Source organism: Ictalurus furcatus, chromosome 22 (genome assembly GCF_023375685.1).
Source record: "Ictalurus furcatus strain D&B chromosome 22, Billie_1.0, whole genome shotgun sequence".
NCBI lineage: Eukaryota > Metazoa > Chordata > Actinopteri > Siluriformes > Ictaluridae > Ictalurus > Ictalurus furcatus.
In genome coordinates, this window is record NC_071276.1 from 15,249,180 (window position 1) to 15,265,581 (window position 16,402).

Consider the following 16,402-nt stretch of genomic DNA (forward strand, 5'->3'; position numbering starts at 1 on the left):
CTCTGACACTGCGTCCGAACTCGAGGAATCCGCCCCGGGGGGAAAAAGCAGTCATGCACTCATGAAAAAAATGCACTAAATTACTGAGAATAATAATATATTTGTCATTTAGAACCATTGTAAATTCTCAAAAGAAAGACGTTTTGGACATTTACTGTAAAATGACTATTTTTTTTCCCTCATTATCTACATTTTTTTTGCTTCTTGAAAAGTCACTATGACCTTGTTTACGCTCGGTCGTTTCATAAGTATCAAGATAATATCTGTAATGTCAGGATAATCCACATTAAAATGCAGATTCATGCACCCAGGTTGCATTTTATAGCATTTACTGCACATATGATAACGGAAACCACTTCAGGAGCTCTGAAATTTTGATATTCTAGCGTATACGTTACCGGTTTTTAATAAACCATCAAGTCATTTTGAAGTTCTGCACTATGAACATGAGACTAAACGGCCAAGGTTACTGTATATTGCCTCCCGTATATTACTAAAAACAGGAAGAATCAAATGCAAGCTAATCATTCAGAACTATTGACATTTAAAAATATTAAAATATCCATCATTTTTAGTTGAAAGTACCATCGATGACTGTGTTCCACTTTTCATGTGGTGTTTGAGTATTTGACTCACTATCATTCTGAGGCAGTGTTTTCCCAGCCTGTCTTACCATTCAGGCCACATTACATTGGATGTGTTTCTGAAGCGTTTTTCTTTCAAACATGGCAGTCACTTTCAGTTTTAACAAGCATTTCAAACCATGATTTCCAAAGCAAAATGATGTGTGAGGTGAATTCTTCTTCTTTCAGTCTGGATAATAAATGTGTTTTGCTCAGATGGATATCATTGTAGTTCTGTTCAAGACAACATCAATGTAGCACTTGGCTAACATGCTTCACTAACGTCAGCTACTAGCTATGTACTATGCTCTGTAGTTTTCAGTGGGGTTGAGTTTAGGGTACACGTAAGCAGTGTAGTTGGAATCTGCAAGCGTAATGAATACATATGGATTGGTTAAAACTTGGTAGTGGATTTGTAAATGAATAGACTGAAGGCAGCCGTTTCCAGGCCTGCGGAAGAAAGCTTGGGAGGAAGCCAGAGTCAAAAGTTTACCGCAAAACGTTGCACCAGACACTCTGTACACTTCACAATACATCCTCACAGAAATCATCACAGTGATGGACAAATTATAAATTCATTTGCTAGCTCACCAGGCAAGGACAAGCTTCATAGTGCTGGAAAGTTCTGTATTGTTGTTTTTTTAGCAGGTTAGCTAGTTAAGTGTATTCATACAGACACACAGTCACCTCATTTATGTCTGTATTAATTCACTTAACTAACTAACTAACTAATATAATGCAATAACGTATGGTGAACTAGTTAGCCAGTTAAGTGCAAACAAGCGTTCACCTCATTTGTGTCTGTATTAATGCACTTGACTAGCAAAAAATATATTAATTAGCTTTAAATATCTATACCAAATTGGGGCGCACGGTGGCTTAGTGGTTAGCACGTTCTCCTCACACCTCCAGGGCTGGGGATTCGATTCCCACCGTGGCCATGTGTGTGCGGAGTTTGCATGTTCTCCCGGTGCTGCAGGGGTTTCCTCCGGGTACTCCGGTTTCCTCCGACATTCCAAAGACATGCATGGTAGGCTGATTGGCATGTCCAAAGTGTCCGTAGTGTATGAATGGGTGTGTGAGTGTGTATGTGATTGTGCCCTGTGATGGATTGGCACCCTGTCCAGGGTGTACCCCGCCTTGTGCCCGATGCTCCCTGGGATAGGCTCCAGGTTTCCCCGTGACCCTGAAAAGGATAAGTGGTATAGAAGATCGATGGATGGATGGATCTATACCAAATTCTGTCATAGACTATATTAGATTGTTTTTGGGTAGTGATTAGTTTTTTTGTTCTTTCTCTGGCTGCTGAATGAAAAATGCTAGCGATGACATGCGTTTACTTGTCCACCCAGCAAATATGAATAAAAAACTCAAACCCGCTATTGCTACTGCTATCTGATGAAAACGTGCTGCATTTAAATATCCAGCTAACAACCAGTAGGCAGCTTCGTTCTATTTTTAGAGCAAGTGTAATGACTAATGAGGGTGAGATATGAAGTTAGTGTAGTGATGCTTTTCACAGGGAGGAGGTGTCCTGCTAATCCAACATGGTGAATTATTGAAAGCTCTCCTTACTCCTGAGAAAAAGGCTAAATGAAAAATACATGAAGACGGAGAGGGAGTTGAGAAATGGGCAGAGAAACAGGGAGAGTGTGATCATAGTGCACAGGGAAAGAAGAGATGTTGGGTTGATTAAGAGACGTGGTGATATATATGGAGGCTGAGGCAAATCTGGATCCATTAGGTCACTGAATAGTGAAGGATAAGGACGTAAGGACAGAGGACACTGCGTTTAATGAGAGGAGAACAGAAGAAGAGAGGCTGTAGTGATATGGAGAGAGTGTAGTGAGTCAGAAATGGATAAAAAAAAAAAGAGATAAACCATTTAGATATATAGAAGAAGAGAGGGAGCAGGGCTGGAATGAGAGAGCATGAGGAAGAGAGAGGATTTGAATGATGCTTTAATTTAGCTACAGGATCAACCATAAAAGCCTGGTCTTTTTCCGTCCGCTGTGTGTTTGCCGTAATTGAATAACGGACTAGGTTTGGAGATGAGTCCGCTTTCTCTAGTTATAATCATCCCAAGGAAAGATATCTCATAATGCTGTATGCTTATGCGTATAAGGGAAATGAGAGCCTGGGGTTAAAACAAGCAAACGGTTAACAGACTCTTGCTCATGCTGAAACCCGATTCAGTTCCTCTTCCATCCCTCACCGTCCATCACCGTGCCATGCACGGACATCTACAGACGAGATGGCAAGCAGTTCATCAAACGGCCGAACCGAGGACTCGTATCGATTGTTTTCTTTGTGTTTGCGTGAGTCGTGATGGAATATCAATTCCATCGTGTGGGCTGGGGTTGCTGTTTGTGTGCTTGAATGGCTTATTTCACAGTCCTGCTGAGTGAGCCACCTGTTAACTGTTAGATTTGTTGTGAATACTTCGTGTGTGTGTGTGTGTGTGAATTATGCAATTTCTGAACTTTTAGGACCTTTGAGGTCTAAGGATTTTGGGAACTCATGATTTAACCCTGTGTTCACACTGCCAGCGATATCACAAAGTGTTCACTCATTTTTAAATGGAGGTGACGATCCACAGTAGGGGTGTTTATCTAAAGTTTGTCTAACTCAGCGTTTCCCAACCTTTTTTCAGTCACGGCACCCTACACAAACACTAAAGATAGACAGCGTTGGCTACATGAGGATGAAGTTGATGTTCCAGAAGCATCTGGAGCGTTTCTTTTAAGAAATCTGTCCATATTCATGTTCACTACCCACGCATCGTCACACGCTAGTTATTAGGATAAAACACACGCATACGTTACACGGACTGATGTTGACGTGCTGCTGACAGGTCAGCGAGTGGGGTGGAGAGGGAGGGAATTATTATTATTTTTTATATATAATTTATTATTATTATTATCATGCATGTGTGTGTCTGTCTGATTATTTCTGTGTCTGTATTATTATTTCAGACATCAGATATTTATCATGTATATTAAATGTTTTATAGACATTTGAGCATTTTAGAAATGTTTGAAGGATTTTTACACGGCACCCCTGCTCTCATCAGACGGCATGCCGGGGTGGCCGCGACACCCCCGTCAGGAAACACTGGTCTGGCTACATAAAATTTGTTGCTTCCAAAGGACAGCTAACTTGACAGAATGGTGCCAGAAGTTACTTTTTAATTTAACCTTAACCTTTAATAATTAGTATCTGCATATAAATTTGACATGGGGAGAATACTTCTCTGTCCTAATGTCAGCAGTCATATCAACAGTTCCCTAATCAGATCAGAGAGGGTAAATGAAATGATAATGATCTGAATGTATGTGAAACCTTTCACCTGATGTCTCTAGCCCTGTAGCTAGTCTGTGATCCAGAGGATCTATTACAGAATCTCCTGCAATTTATGATTAGAAAACTAGAATCGCTGGACTACGCTCAATTATTGTTTCTAGCTTCACTGACTTTGTGCACTGTTTTTTTTTTTTTTTTACATTCCTACGCTTTCCTAAGATTAAAAATGTACTCTTTTAATTGGAAGGCATTTGCTTTTCAAGGATACATAATGTCCACACTGTGATCAGTTCAAATTGAAGTTTTATCCTTGTACCTCCTGGTACTGAGCATGCTCATGCACTTATACATACCTGCATGTCTTAACACTAAGTCTAAGAATATTCATCTTCATCAGTAAGCACTTTATCCTGGTCTGGATCTGGAGTCTATCCCAGGAACACTGGGTATGAGATGGAAATACACCCTGGATGGACTGCCTGACCTCAACACTAATAATATCATACTATAATAATAATAATAATAATAATATCACATGGGATGTCTGTATTTGTAATACACTACCATGCTGACATTTAACTTGATGAAAAAATCAATTAGTTACCCATTACACTGCTTAAATACTGTACATTTTAATTTCATGCTGCCTTCATTTTAATTATTCAGGGTTTTTTTTTCTTTTCCTGCTGTGACAGCAATGAATAACTTTTTCCCCTCTACTGAAGTGTAGATACAGACTCCACACACTCACTGATTGATACGAGCCTGCACTTTACTTCTCAAAGTAAAAAGCTCCACACTGATCCCTTTCAGCATGTCTATGAGGTGTTTAACGGTGGGGTCAGCAGTTTTTATGTCAGAACATTATTATTATTTTTTTTAACCTTTGATGAAGTTCTCCTGACATTCCTGTAGCAGTCAATACGATATCTCTGTTCTCTGTGGCAGTCTGAAGTCAGGGTCTACATCATACAAACAATTCAGAACAACGACGTGTGTCAATCACGGAGCCTGTATGTTTAGAAAGCGCCCCCTTGGAAATAATCATTCTGTCAAGAACAGTCAAACAATGGGTTGAATTGAATTTTGAGTTGAGATTGAATCCAAATAGCTAGTTTTGGCTAAAGGCCAGTGAGATCATTAATTATTCCTTTAAGTTTTACAGGTCATTTAATTTAGATCTAATGAAGCCCCATGGATATGCCAGAGAAGTGACCTATAACATTTTTTCACTAAGCAGACAGAATTTAACTGGGTGCATTTTATATTCCAGAGGAACTTATAGTCTTTATAGGAAAATATGGCATTTTGACTTCTTGCACCTTGTTCGAACTCAAGTACCTATTTAAACATGCTAGAATATCAAATGACAGTTTATACATTTTGGCAGGAAGAATATTCCACGTTTTCATGCTATATACAGTATAAGCAAAAGTATATAGTTTAGGACTTAAAGCATTGCATAGGGCTGTATTCAGTGTAGTAACGAGAAGATTGACACTATTTGTATCTGTATGTGCATTTATGAAGTGCTCAAATATTCATATCTGTATTCATATTAGTTGGTTTAAAAATAAAATAATAATTATGCTGCCACTATGCCCCATTCAGCACTATGGAACCATGTGGTCTGAGCGTGCTTTATGGCACACTAAAGTTAACCTGTTTCACATGTGAAAATGCATCTATAGCTCTTGTCCAAGGCTCAAACATTTTGTGCTAGTTTCAAGTTGTTTTTTATGTGGTTTTAGTTGGGGTGGGGAAATTTTCTTGAAACCTGGCAACCCTGCCCACAAGCTTCCTATTCCGCACCCAATACATGCCAAACAAACATTTTTTTTTTTCACAGTCTCCGTGCACACAATCTCAAAGTGAAGCTAAAGAATAGTACCTCTCCTATTTGTATCAATATTTGTATGCTGTTAGAACACATTATCTGCTCAGTCAGAACAATGCATTAATGTTTGGTTACATCCCTACAACACACTGACAGTATGACCCTCTAAAAGGAAAAAAATAAAATTATATATATATATATATGTATATATATATATATATATACACACACACACACACACACACACACACACACACATATATATATATATATATATATATATATATATATATATATATATATATACATTTACAAAGATAACAAAAATAAAAGACATTCTAGACAATTGTGTGCTTACAACTGTACTGTGACAACAGTTTGGGGAAGGAACACATATGGGTCAGGTGATGGTCAGGTGTCCACAAACCTTTGGCTATGTAGTGTAGCTATAGTTTAGGGAAGTGTAATCATATCAGGGCATTACGAACTCAAGCACAAAGTAGATATTCAGACAGTTAAGAACAGAGTGGGGATGAGTGCCATAAGCCCAAGCACATATACAGAGAAATATTAATCTGTAGGGAGTGAATGAATGCATGAGTAATAGGTCAGTAAAAGTTTCCAAATATAAGAGAATTCACCAGTTGTGATGCAATGTATTTCAAGCACTGAAGTAATTCACTAGTCATGTAAAGTCATTATTTAGTACTTTACCAACACATCTGACAGAAACATGCTTAATCTTAATCTTATTTCCAATCTCACTGTACTTTTTGCCTAGTTAGTTTTCTCCCCACTTTAACCAGCTGAACTAAATGTATACCTTGCGCTCACTTTTTAAAAATGTTTTTGAAATCACCCAGACTCACTTAATGTTAAATAAAAGAGAAGATGAAAGAAGCTGCCTAAAGATTATTTTAGGGAAGGAAAAAAAGACCTTACAAAGAATATTATAGAGAAACGCAGAGGACTGTGAAATAATGAGCACTGATATAAAATACAGAGTAAAAAAAACAAACTGACAGAACAACACTCCACATGACTGAGGTGACCGACTACTGTAAAGGTTGAGGAACTGAAATGATTCTTAATCAGTTTGCGTTTAGTTTAATGCATTTACACGTCCTTAAATAATGGTTGTGCTACAGATTCCTTTCATCTAGAATGGAGAAATCCAGCCATTACAGTCTTAACCCAGGTGCACACTGTGCGATTCTTAATAGTCCTTTGCGACTGTTGCTTGTCAGATGTACAAACACGATCCCCGCTGTAAGCCATGTCACACTGTAGGATCCCAGTTGTCATTAATGTCAGACTGTATGACAGTCAAGACGTGAAAAACGGACGCATGCAAGAAAAAATAGTAAACATCTCACTGGGATCGTCACTATATCAACATTTCAATTTTTTAAAGAATATGTTTATATGGAGCATCTACCATACAAATCCCAGTGATAATTGTTACTATAGAAACATATTAGAACAAGTGCATTATTATAAACCTTGCATCCAGAACTACTGTCCAAGCTGTATTCTACATGCGTCTTTTTCTTCAGCAAGCTAGTGCCATCTTTTGCAGGCTACACACGGTCATTGAAGGACGCTCGCCGAAAAGTGATCTCAATCTCCATCACACTCGACCGAGTCACTACCGGCTCGTGTCTGCCTGATCCAGAGGGAGGAAGGGAAAAAAGAGAGAGAGAGAGAGCGAACAGATCTTTATTGTCCTGCCACTAACACAATAAAACGTCTATTACGGTAGCAGAATGCCAGTTTAATTGCAACCAGTCAGAGTAAAACTTTGGCTGAAAGGAAGAGAGCATGTGAGGTGAAGACAGAAAGTGGTGCGGATAAATGACACTTTGCGTGAAGCTGTTAATAATTGATCCCCTCATCCAGAATCTGCACTCCACATCCTGCAGATACTTTCTCACAGGGAAAAATGCCAAAAAGCCTGCACTTCTGAAGACTGCCAATGCTTCCCTGGGTATTTCTGTTGGGCGATGCTGCTTGGCAGTGCCAGCCTACCAATTAGCCATTAGACTGAGCTTTTCTTTTTATTCTCAGAGAGAATTTCGTTGGGATTCTTGTGCTACAGTACTTGCCATAAAATGGTGCAATCACAATCGTGTTTATGCCCAGGGCTAGATTTGAGTAGGGAGCAAGGGGATGCCACTCAGGATCATCTCCGCTTGTAAAACTGTTTTTCTCTTTTCCATCTCTTTTATCTCTTTTTCATCAGACCAGACTCACGTCATTCACACTGGGAGTTCTTTAAGCAGGTTTTTATTGTTGATATTGGTGAAAACTGGAAAAAAACATTTTTTGTTAATATGTGCAAATTGGTTGCAGTGTTTTATTGCACTGTAATGTATTTATTCTTTCGCTTCTTGTTGTTCTTTTTGTTGTTGTTGTTGTTGTTTAATGACATCTTCAGGGTTTCCGGCTTGTATCCAGCTTCCCTGGCCTTCAGGAGTGCGTCCATTTCATCCACCTTGGTACGCAGGAGCTCAGGATATGCAATCATGTCTATGACCTCAAAATTGTTCGCATCCTGCAAAAGCATCCAGGTGATCTTGTTAGCCTGAGTCGGGTGGATTTCCTCGATCAGAGGTAACAGGTGATCGTGCGCCATCTGCATCTGGTCGTCTAAATGAGATGACTCCAACATGTAGATAGTCAGACGCTTCCCAGCTGGTGGATATTTGGGTACATCCGTTGTGTCCTTGTGCTGCTGCACTTCACTGATGGATGCAGAAGGCATTTCAGTTGCATCTGGAGCTTGAGGTGGAACTGGAACCTCATCTGCAGTTGAACCTAGATCTGAGACACTATCTACAGGTGGAACTGTCTCTACAACGGGGACACTTTCCAGAGACGGAAGAGTGTCTGCACCTGGAAGAGTGTCTACAGCTGGGACACTATCTACAGGTGGAACTGTCTCTACAGCTGGCACTGTGTCTGCCACTGGAACAGTACCATCAGTTGTTGGTGTAATGATGGTTATACACTCTTCGTTCAAACATGGTGCCTGACTAGTTGATGTGATGGTGCCACTGGTCTGCTGATGCACCCGTGCAGGTTGAACCACATCGGGTATATTCTGGACATGTTGTGAGTGGATGGTCTGGGCAGTCCAGAGCAGATCCGGGCAGGGCTCGACCTTCTGGCTGGGGGTGTAAGACACAGCCAGGTTCTGAGCCTGCATGCTCGCCATCCTCTGCCTGTTCTGATGGGCAGGGTAAACCTGATATTCCTCTTTCTGCTGGGCCACACCCACGTACACCGGCTTCCTGCCCCAGCGGCCCGCCTGAGCCTCGCGCTCCCCACGGGACTTAAAGTGCTCAATGAAGACTTTACGGTCGTTCAACAGTTTGCCGTTGAGCCTGTTCATCGCAAAATCCGCTGCCTCTGCAGACTCAAAATGGACGTAGCCGTAGCCTTTCGACCCGTTCTCGTCACCTACAACCTTGCAAGACAGGACCTTCCCAAAGGCCGAGAAGGTGTCTAAAAGGGCCAAGGTGTCAATCGACTCGTCCAGGTTCTTGATGAACAGTTTTCCAATGCTGGAGTTCCTCAGGGATGAATCCCTCTGAGACCACTGGACGCACATAGGCCGTCCCATAAGGAGCTCAAAATGAAACATTTCTATTGCTCGCTCAGCGTCGGCCCGCTGCTGAAAGTTGACAAAAGCGTAGCCGCGTGAGGAGCGGGTCTTCCAGTCCCTGCAGATCCGGATGGAGTGAATGCGGCCTGCGTGGCTGAACGTCCTCGCAAGCATTTCTTCCGTCACCTCGGGGTGCAGATCACCCACATACAGTGCGGCCGTCATTTTGTGGTTCATTCTACTACAGATGGTAATGTCCAGGAGTACAAGAGAAATACTGATCGCTGGGAACTGCTGCTATCTGCTGCTAGTCGCTGTGTCGCTGGTTATCGAAGATCTGAATAGATTTCTCTTGTGCAGGAACAGATTATGAGTCATACTGTGATGCAATTCTGAATTCCGAATTCTGAATTCTGTAACCATGGTGCTGGTGACCCTGACCAGCTGAGTCTCAAGGATCATAGTAAAGTTCACTAAAGTTCAAACTCACTCCAAAACATTCATTTAAATTCAAAATAGCTTTAAATTTCTTTATAGAAAAGCTGCATTGAATCCTGTCAGTACACAAAACAGGCCAAGCTGCAATTAATCCCAATAAAATGCTTTCAGTGACTTGTACATTCTGGGGATATAAATTGTTTCGACAGATATAATAATAATAATAATAATAATAATAATAATAATAATACATTTTATTTTTAAATCCCCTCTGAAAATCAACAGGTGAGTATTTAAAAAGGGGAGGTTGCTCAACCATCTCTTAGCAAATTCCACGTTTACAAAAATCAGCAGGAGCCTCCAACTTCGCGTCTTACTCCATCGGCAGCTCAGCAGTGCCCCTTCAGCATTTTCTTTAAAAGAATGAAATCAGGGATGATAACCAATGTTAAGTGATTGATGTCTGAAATGAATAAAACATTCAATCTTAATCTATAATAATCGGGGTTTGTCTTAACATTTACACAGGGCTGTATTAATTAGGAGTGTATAATCTTGTTTGTACACTTTTCTGGCCCCAAGCTTCAGGATCTTGAAATCTGTTTGGCATTAGAGCGAACCTCAGTGCTTCTGAAGGCCACTGTGTTTCTCATCATTTACAGAGTGATTTGATACATTTCGATCTCTGCTAATGGTTAGATGTCTCTAGAGTGGCTTCATGAGTATTGGGACACGCTCATATTGTCGTAAAAGCTACATCCATTACGGGCTGGCTAAAGCTGACAGATGTGTGGTGATGTGATGTGTCTGTATTAGCAAGAGCAGAGTATAATGCCCCTTTTTACCCTGGATGGCCTGTACATATCTACTCTATCTACGATTGCAGATGCTTCTGCTCAAGCTGGGCAGTATGAAAAGATTGATCTTATGAGCATTTTAGCAAAATACGTGAGAACAATGACATGATGATTATTAAAAAATAGTGTTGTGTATCCAAACAGAAGGCAGGTATCTCGACGACTTGTTACCTTGGTGTCAAATGAAATGGTCGAGACATGCTTTGAAGAAATTTTTTGATTTTTTTTTTCCAGAGTGTCTGTTGGACCAGAGCTGATGCACAGGATTATGGGATACATATGACAATGAACAATATCTGTATGCAGACTTAATAAATCAGCCAGATGAAGATATCACAGCAGGCAGCCTTTATATTAACATTCAATTCGGGCATGTTTGGATACTTTACTTTCTTCGAACATAGCCCAAGCAGGCTGCGTCGTTTCCATTTCAGATGTATTTAAAGAATCAGCAATCAAAGAGAGTTGTCCTTTATCGATGCAGTAACAATAAAGCTATCGGCGTCATCACAATCTCAGAAATCACTCTAACCGAGCAAAGCAAAAGAAATGTCAGTGTTGATAACAATGTTGAGTTCTGTCTTTCATGTCTTAGGATTATCACCAGCACAATATCATTACAAGTAGATATCCCTGCTTATCATTATAGACAAGAGGTTTCCAATGAGATGAGTCCAATGGTTAAAAAGGTTAGACTTCTGTGAGATTTTTTGGCAGTGCTTTGTTTCTTTTGACCTTTTTATAAGCGTGAAACGCAGTGTGAAATAGAAATCAGGCCATGCAGGGTTGGACCAGTTCCTATCTTCCTCACACAGTCTGCTTTTCATGAATGAATTGCAGGAGGTTTCCAGAATATGATTCAGGGTGTGTCATTTGACAACACTGGTGAGGAGTGAAGTGAAACTGAGGAGTTGCAGTGGATGAGATGAATACAGTATAACCTGAGAATTCGCCTCTGAGATGGCCTTGACTTGCGCCTGATAGAGGGATTATCTTCCCATCGTTCGGAAGGAAAGAGGAAAGAGAGAGAGATCAGGTTAAACACACCGGAAAGGGCTAAGTGTATGTGTGTGTGTGTGTGTGTGTGTGTGTGTGTGTGTGCGCACCTTTAGACAAACCATGTGTAACAAGTTCCCCTCGCTTGATGAGACCAAAATTTAAATTTTTGGCCTAGGCACAAAGTGCAGCATTTTGGTGGAAAACCAAAACTGCTCATCAACCAGAGAACACCATCGCCACAGTGAAGCATGCTGGTGGTAGCATTATGTTGTGAGGATGGTTCTCATCAGCAGGGATTGGGAAACTGAACTGGTATAAAATGAGGGTAAAATGGATGAAGCCATATAAAAGCCAATCCTAGAAGTACACCTTCTTCAGTCTGCCAAAGACCTGAGACTTCCAACTCTAAGACTCTGAATGTGTTAGAATGGTCCAGTTAAAGCACAGACCTCGATCTGATTGAGAATCTGTGGCAAGACTTGAAAATTGCTGTTCAACAATGGCTTCCATCCAATCTGATAGAGTTTGAGCAAGTTTGCCAAGAGGAAAGGGGAAAATATATCAGGATCCAGATGGGCAAAGCTGATAGAGACACATCCCCGAAGACTTGCAGGTAAATCGCAGCCAAGTGTTCTTTTACCGAGTATTGATCAGTGGGGGGGGGGGATTATATCAAATGTATTCTTTTTTTTTGTTTAATTAAAAAATATTTTACACATTCAAATATTAGATATATTATGTAAAAAAAAACACACACAGTTGAGTTTATTTCAGTTCCTGGATCTAACAGCACAAAATGTAGAAAAGTTCATGGGGGGTGAATACTTATGTAAGGCACTGTATGGAGAGAGAGAGAGAGAGAGAACAGGAATGGAGGGCAATGGGAAAGAGGAACTGAATGACAAGAAAATGGGTCAGCGTGAATGAGCAAGAAAAAGGAAATGAAAAAGTGAAAAGAATGAGAAGTGACAGGGAGAGACACGTGGAGATTGACATTCTTTCTCCTTGGGTTGTTTTTGGTATAGCTCAAGTACCCTTTGGATAACACACACACACACACACACACACACACACACAGGAGAAATTTGCCATGCTGTGCCCTTGTCGCACTGGTGCTAGTCTGTCTCTCCATGTTGCCTGCTTGTCTCTCTGTGGTGCCCATATGTCTCTTTCTGCAATCTCTCTTTGTCTTCTGTGTCGTGTCTGTCAGTTTGTGCTGCTGTCTCCTGCCAATGCCTGTCTGTCTCTCTCCAGTGGCTGTCTGTCTGTCTCTGATACCAGTCTACTCATCTATCTCTGATTGTCACTTGTCTCTATGTCATTTTGGTCTCTGCCAGTATATTCTGTCTGTCTCTATCTTGTGCTGTCTGTCTGGTACATACAGCTGTTTATTCTTCCAGCCTCCTTCAGCTGATTACCAGGACCTTCATCTGAGCCCCTTCTCTAATTAAGCACGCAGTGACTAAGCCTACTTTGTTTGTGTCCCTGCTAAGGCGGGCAACAAATTGATTGCACTGTGTGAAGGCGGAGCAGCAGGGTGTGTGTGTGTGTGTGTGTGTGTGTGTGTGTGTGTGTCTGGATTCTGTCAGTCATCATTGCTTCCTCTCTGTTTTCCTCTTTCCTATACAATTTCTCAGTTGTCTGCCAGTGACAGAGGTAGTGGTGAAGCTCGGTGGTTAGGATTTTGTTGTAGGAAGGCTGTGAACAAAACCCTTAACCAATGAGGCTAATGTCCAGTTAGCACATTAGCCTTGTGTTCAGTCACCTTGCTAGTATTTTAAACTCTTAAATTTTTAAAAAAATGTTGAGTTCTGCATCATTCAGCTTTAAATATTAGTTTAATGCCCTTCCATCCAACATTCAACCTAACAGCACGATTTTTTAAGCCGCCATTTCGGTCAATGTCCGTCATGATCCAAATGCACACCTGCGAACATTCTTCAAATCTTTAAACGGTAATTATATTCATTTCATTTTTCCTTACAGAGGCAGTTTATATGGCTTGCATAAATGATGCTTCACGGTGGTGCTGTAACTATAGCCCGAGCTGCTCATACCAAATCCCACTGCCTGCTGCACTACACACACTGTTCGAGGAGCAACTTGGTTGATACTAGAATGGTTATAGGAGGCAGATTAATTAGCATGCATGGACGAATTTTTCCTAATTAGAAACTCTGCGATTCGGCGCAAAATAAATGTCATATAGCTCTCCTGTTTACCAAAACAGTCAGCTTGTGGTTAAAAATGCTGAGAGAAAATGCTAAACAGGCAAATTTTCTATGTGCCATGTGAGGACAGAACACCACATCCATCCATCCATCCATCCATCCATCCATCCATTTTCTGTACCGTGTATCCTACACAGGGTTGTGTGGGAGCTTGGAACCTATCCCAGGGAACTCGGGGCACGAAGCAGGGGCCAGCCCATTGCAGGGCACAATCACACACCCATTCACACTCTACGGACAATTTGGAAATGCCAGTCAGCCTACAGCATGTGTCTTTGGACTCGGGGAGCAAACCGGAGCACAGGGAGAACATGGACCTGCCTGATCCGTTTTGGATGTCCTACCTCTGGATGGAGCTGTCATCTACTCCAATTCCAGATTGCTGGGACTACGGCTGCTTCTAAGGCTAAACAGACTTCATATAAATCCATAATGAACTTTTTCACACTATCTGTTGTTACCCAGATGAGGATGGGTTCCCTTCTGAGTCGGGTTCCTCTCAAGGTTTCTTCCTCTTAAAACATCTTAGGGAGTTTTTCCTTGCCACCGTCGCCACTCAGTGGCTTGCTCAGTTGGAATAAATTCGCACCTTTAATATCTGTATACTGTGTTTATATTTCTGTAAAGCTGCTTTGAGACAATGTCTATTGTAAAAAGCGCTATACAAATAAAATTGAATGTAAGCTCCGTGCACGCAGGGCGGAGGCAGGATTCAAACCCCTAATAACAGAGGTGCGAGGCAAAGGAGCTAACCACTAAGCCACTGTGCAGCCCTCCAAACACCACATGTCATAGCCAAAACAGCAGTCACTGACTTTTTCTTGACGGTGCAAACAATAGAAACGCAGCATGACCAGCAGTTTAAAAAAAGCAGGTGGGTGGTTTTGCTTGTCTCTGAGGAAGCACGTGTTATCAGGGAGCGTCCCTGCTGTTGTAGGATAGGGGAGTGCTGGCTGGTGGGTAGGAATTGACAAGTGACTAGGTTGATGGTCACAACTTGGAATCAAATTAGCTCCTGTTATCTTTTGCACTGTGGGAAGGTGCTTCACCTTGAGGCTGTTTTTCTTGCTTTATCTTGCACGTTTTGCCTTGTCATCCCTATAGCGCTGCACCTGCTTCACTGGAATGGTTAACATTTGCCACCTGTTTCTTCATAAATGCAGCCTTTCGTTTCTCTCCTTTCTCATATGTTGCCTCTCTTTCGCTCCCTTTGTTCTTATTAGCTGAGGCATTTCTCATATACAAGCCCGTTCCACACTCGTCAAGCACGTCTACTAGGGCTGTCACCTTCCTTTAAGAATGAAGCGAGAGTAAGAGATAGAGCGTTGTCTACTGTTTAGATATGCAGCACAGCTCCTGCTCAGTGTGTACCCTGTTTTTCATGACTCTTCTCTGATCCACACTTGTATGTTTTGTGTCCTCACTCATGTCACTCAACAAATCGTTCCAAATTACAATCTGTTTGTACGAAAGGCTGGAAGAGAGCCGAACTGGGATATTTACCGCGTGCACATTCACCCAATCCCGCTGCAGTGAACGTGTCTCACTGAGCTGCCGAGCCCAGTCCCCGTCCCTACTGGCAGCTCAGATTGAGATATGATCACTGTTATTAGGTCTTAATACACCACATTTTCCTATTTCCGAGGATGTGTGAGAGTGAGATGGCAAAATGGCCACCGTGACAGGAATGATGGAGAGTGAAGGGTATGGCCTGGGAGGGAAAACAGGAAGAGGAGGAGATGATGGGCTGTTAGAGATACTGGGAGGAGAGGATGAAGTCTCCAAGACTTTGTGTTTGTTTTTCATTCATAGTATTGGAGTCTCTCTCTCTTGGCATCTCAAGGGCCTTACATGCAGCAGTGTGTATTTGTGTATGATTGGTTCTCTGTAGTCCTGACAGCACAATAAAATAAAGACAGCAGGGTGGTAGAAGGTAGAATGACTGATTCCCACATCCCATTTGTGGTGACACTAGATAATTTATTCTTTTCATTTAACCAAACCAGGTTTGGTTTCCCTGTCTGTAAGCTTGTTTTATTATATACTTGATGTGTTAGTATTTGTGGTATTTTCTATATAGGTATTTAAATTGTGGTGGTATGTATACTATCAGTCAAAAAATTATAAACACTATTTTTGTTTTACATTTTTTAAAAATAAATGCTGGCAACAGGCTGAGAAAGTCATTCCAGACATCTCTATCACCAGTTCCAGTTCTTCCTGGGGTTCTCTCCAGCAGGTTCTGGGTCAACCCCGGGGCTCCAACCAGTCAAACTTGCCTGATACAGCTCTTGCAGGAGCCAGCCAAGGGGCATCCTTGTAAGAGGCCTGAGCCTCCTCCTGGATATCTGAGCTTCTCAACCTATCATGGACAGTAAGCTCAGCAGTCCTGTGTAGGAACCTAATTTTCACTACTTGTATAAGTTACAAGAGACCATATTCTTTTGGTGATAGCATAGGTGAGCTTCTACTTCACCACCACAGACTGGTACAGCAACTGAAACACT

The 16,402-nt window shown here is 41.4% G+C and overlaps 2 protein-coding genes across 3 annotated transcripts in view; one reads left to right on the forward strand and one right to left on the reverse strand.

The window, feature by feature from the left end:
• The window catches only part of abca2 (ATP-binding cassette, sub-family A (ABC1), member 2), a 77,519-nt gene that overhangs the window by 9,520 nt on the left and 51,597 nt on the right, over positions 1-16,402 (forward strand). The gene's annotated exons all lie outside the window — the stretch shown is intronic.
• LOC128599232 (polyadenylate-binding protein 1-like) lies at positions 7,467-9,767 on the reverse strand. Its single transcript, XM_053610730.1, has one exon. It carries the CDS (start codon positions 9,605-9,607, stop codon positions 8,120-8,122), a length of 1,488 nt encoding a protein of 495 aa, XP_053466705.1. The 5' UTR covers positions 9,608-9,767; the 3' UTR covers positions 7,467-8,119.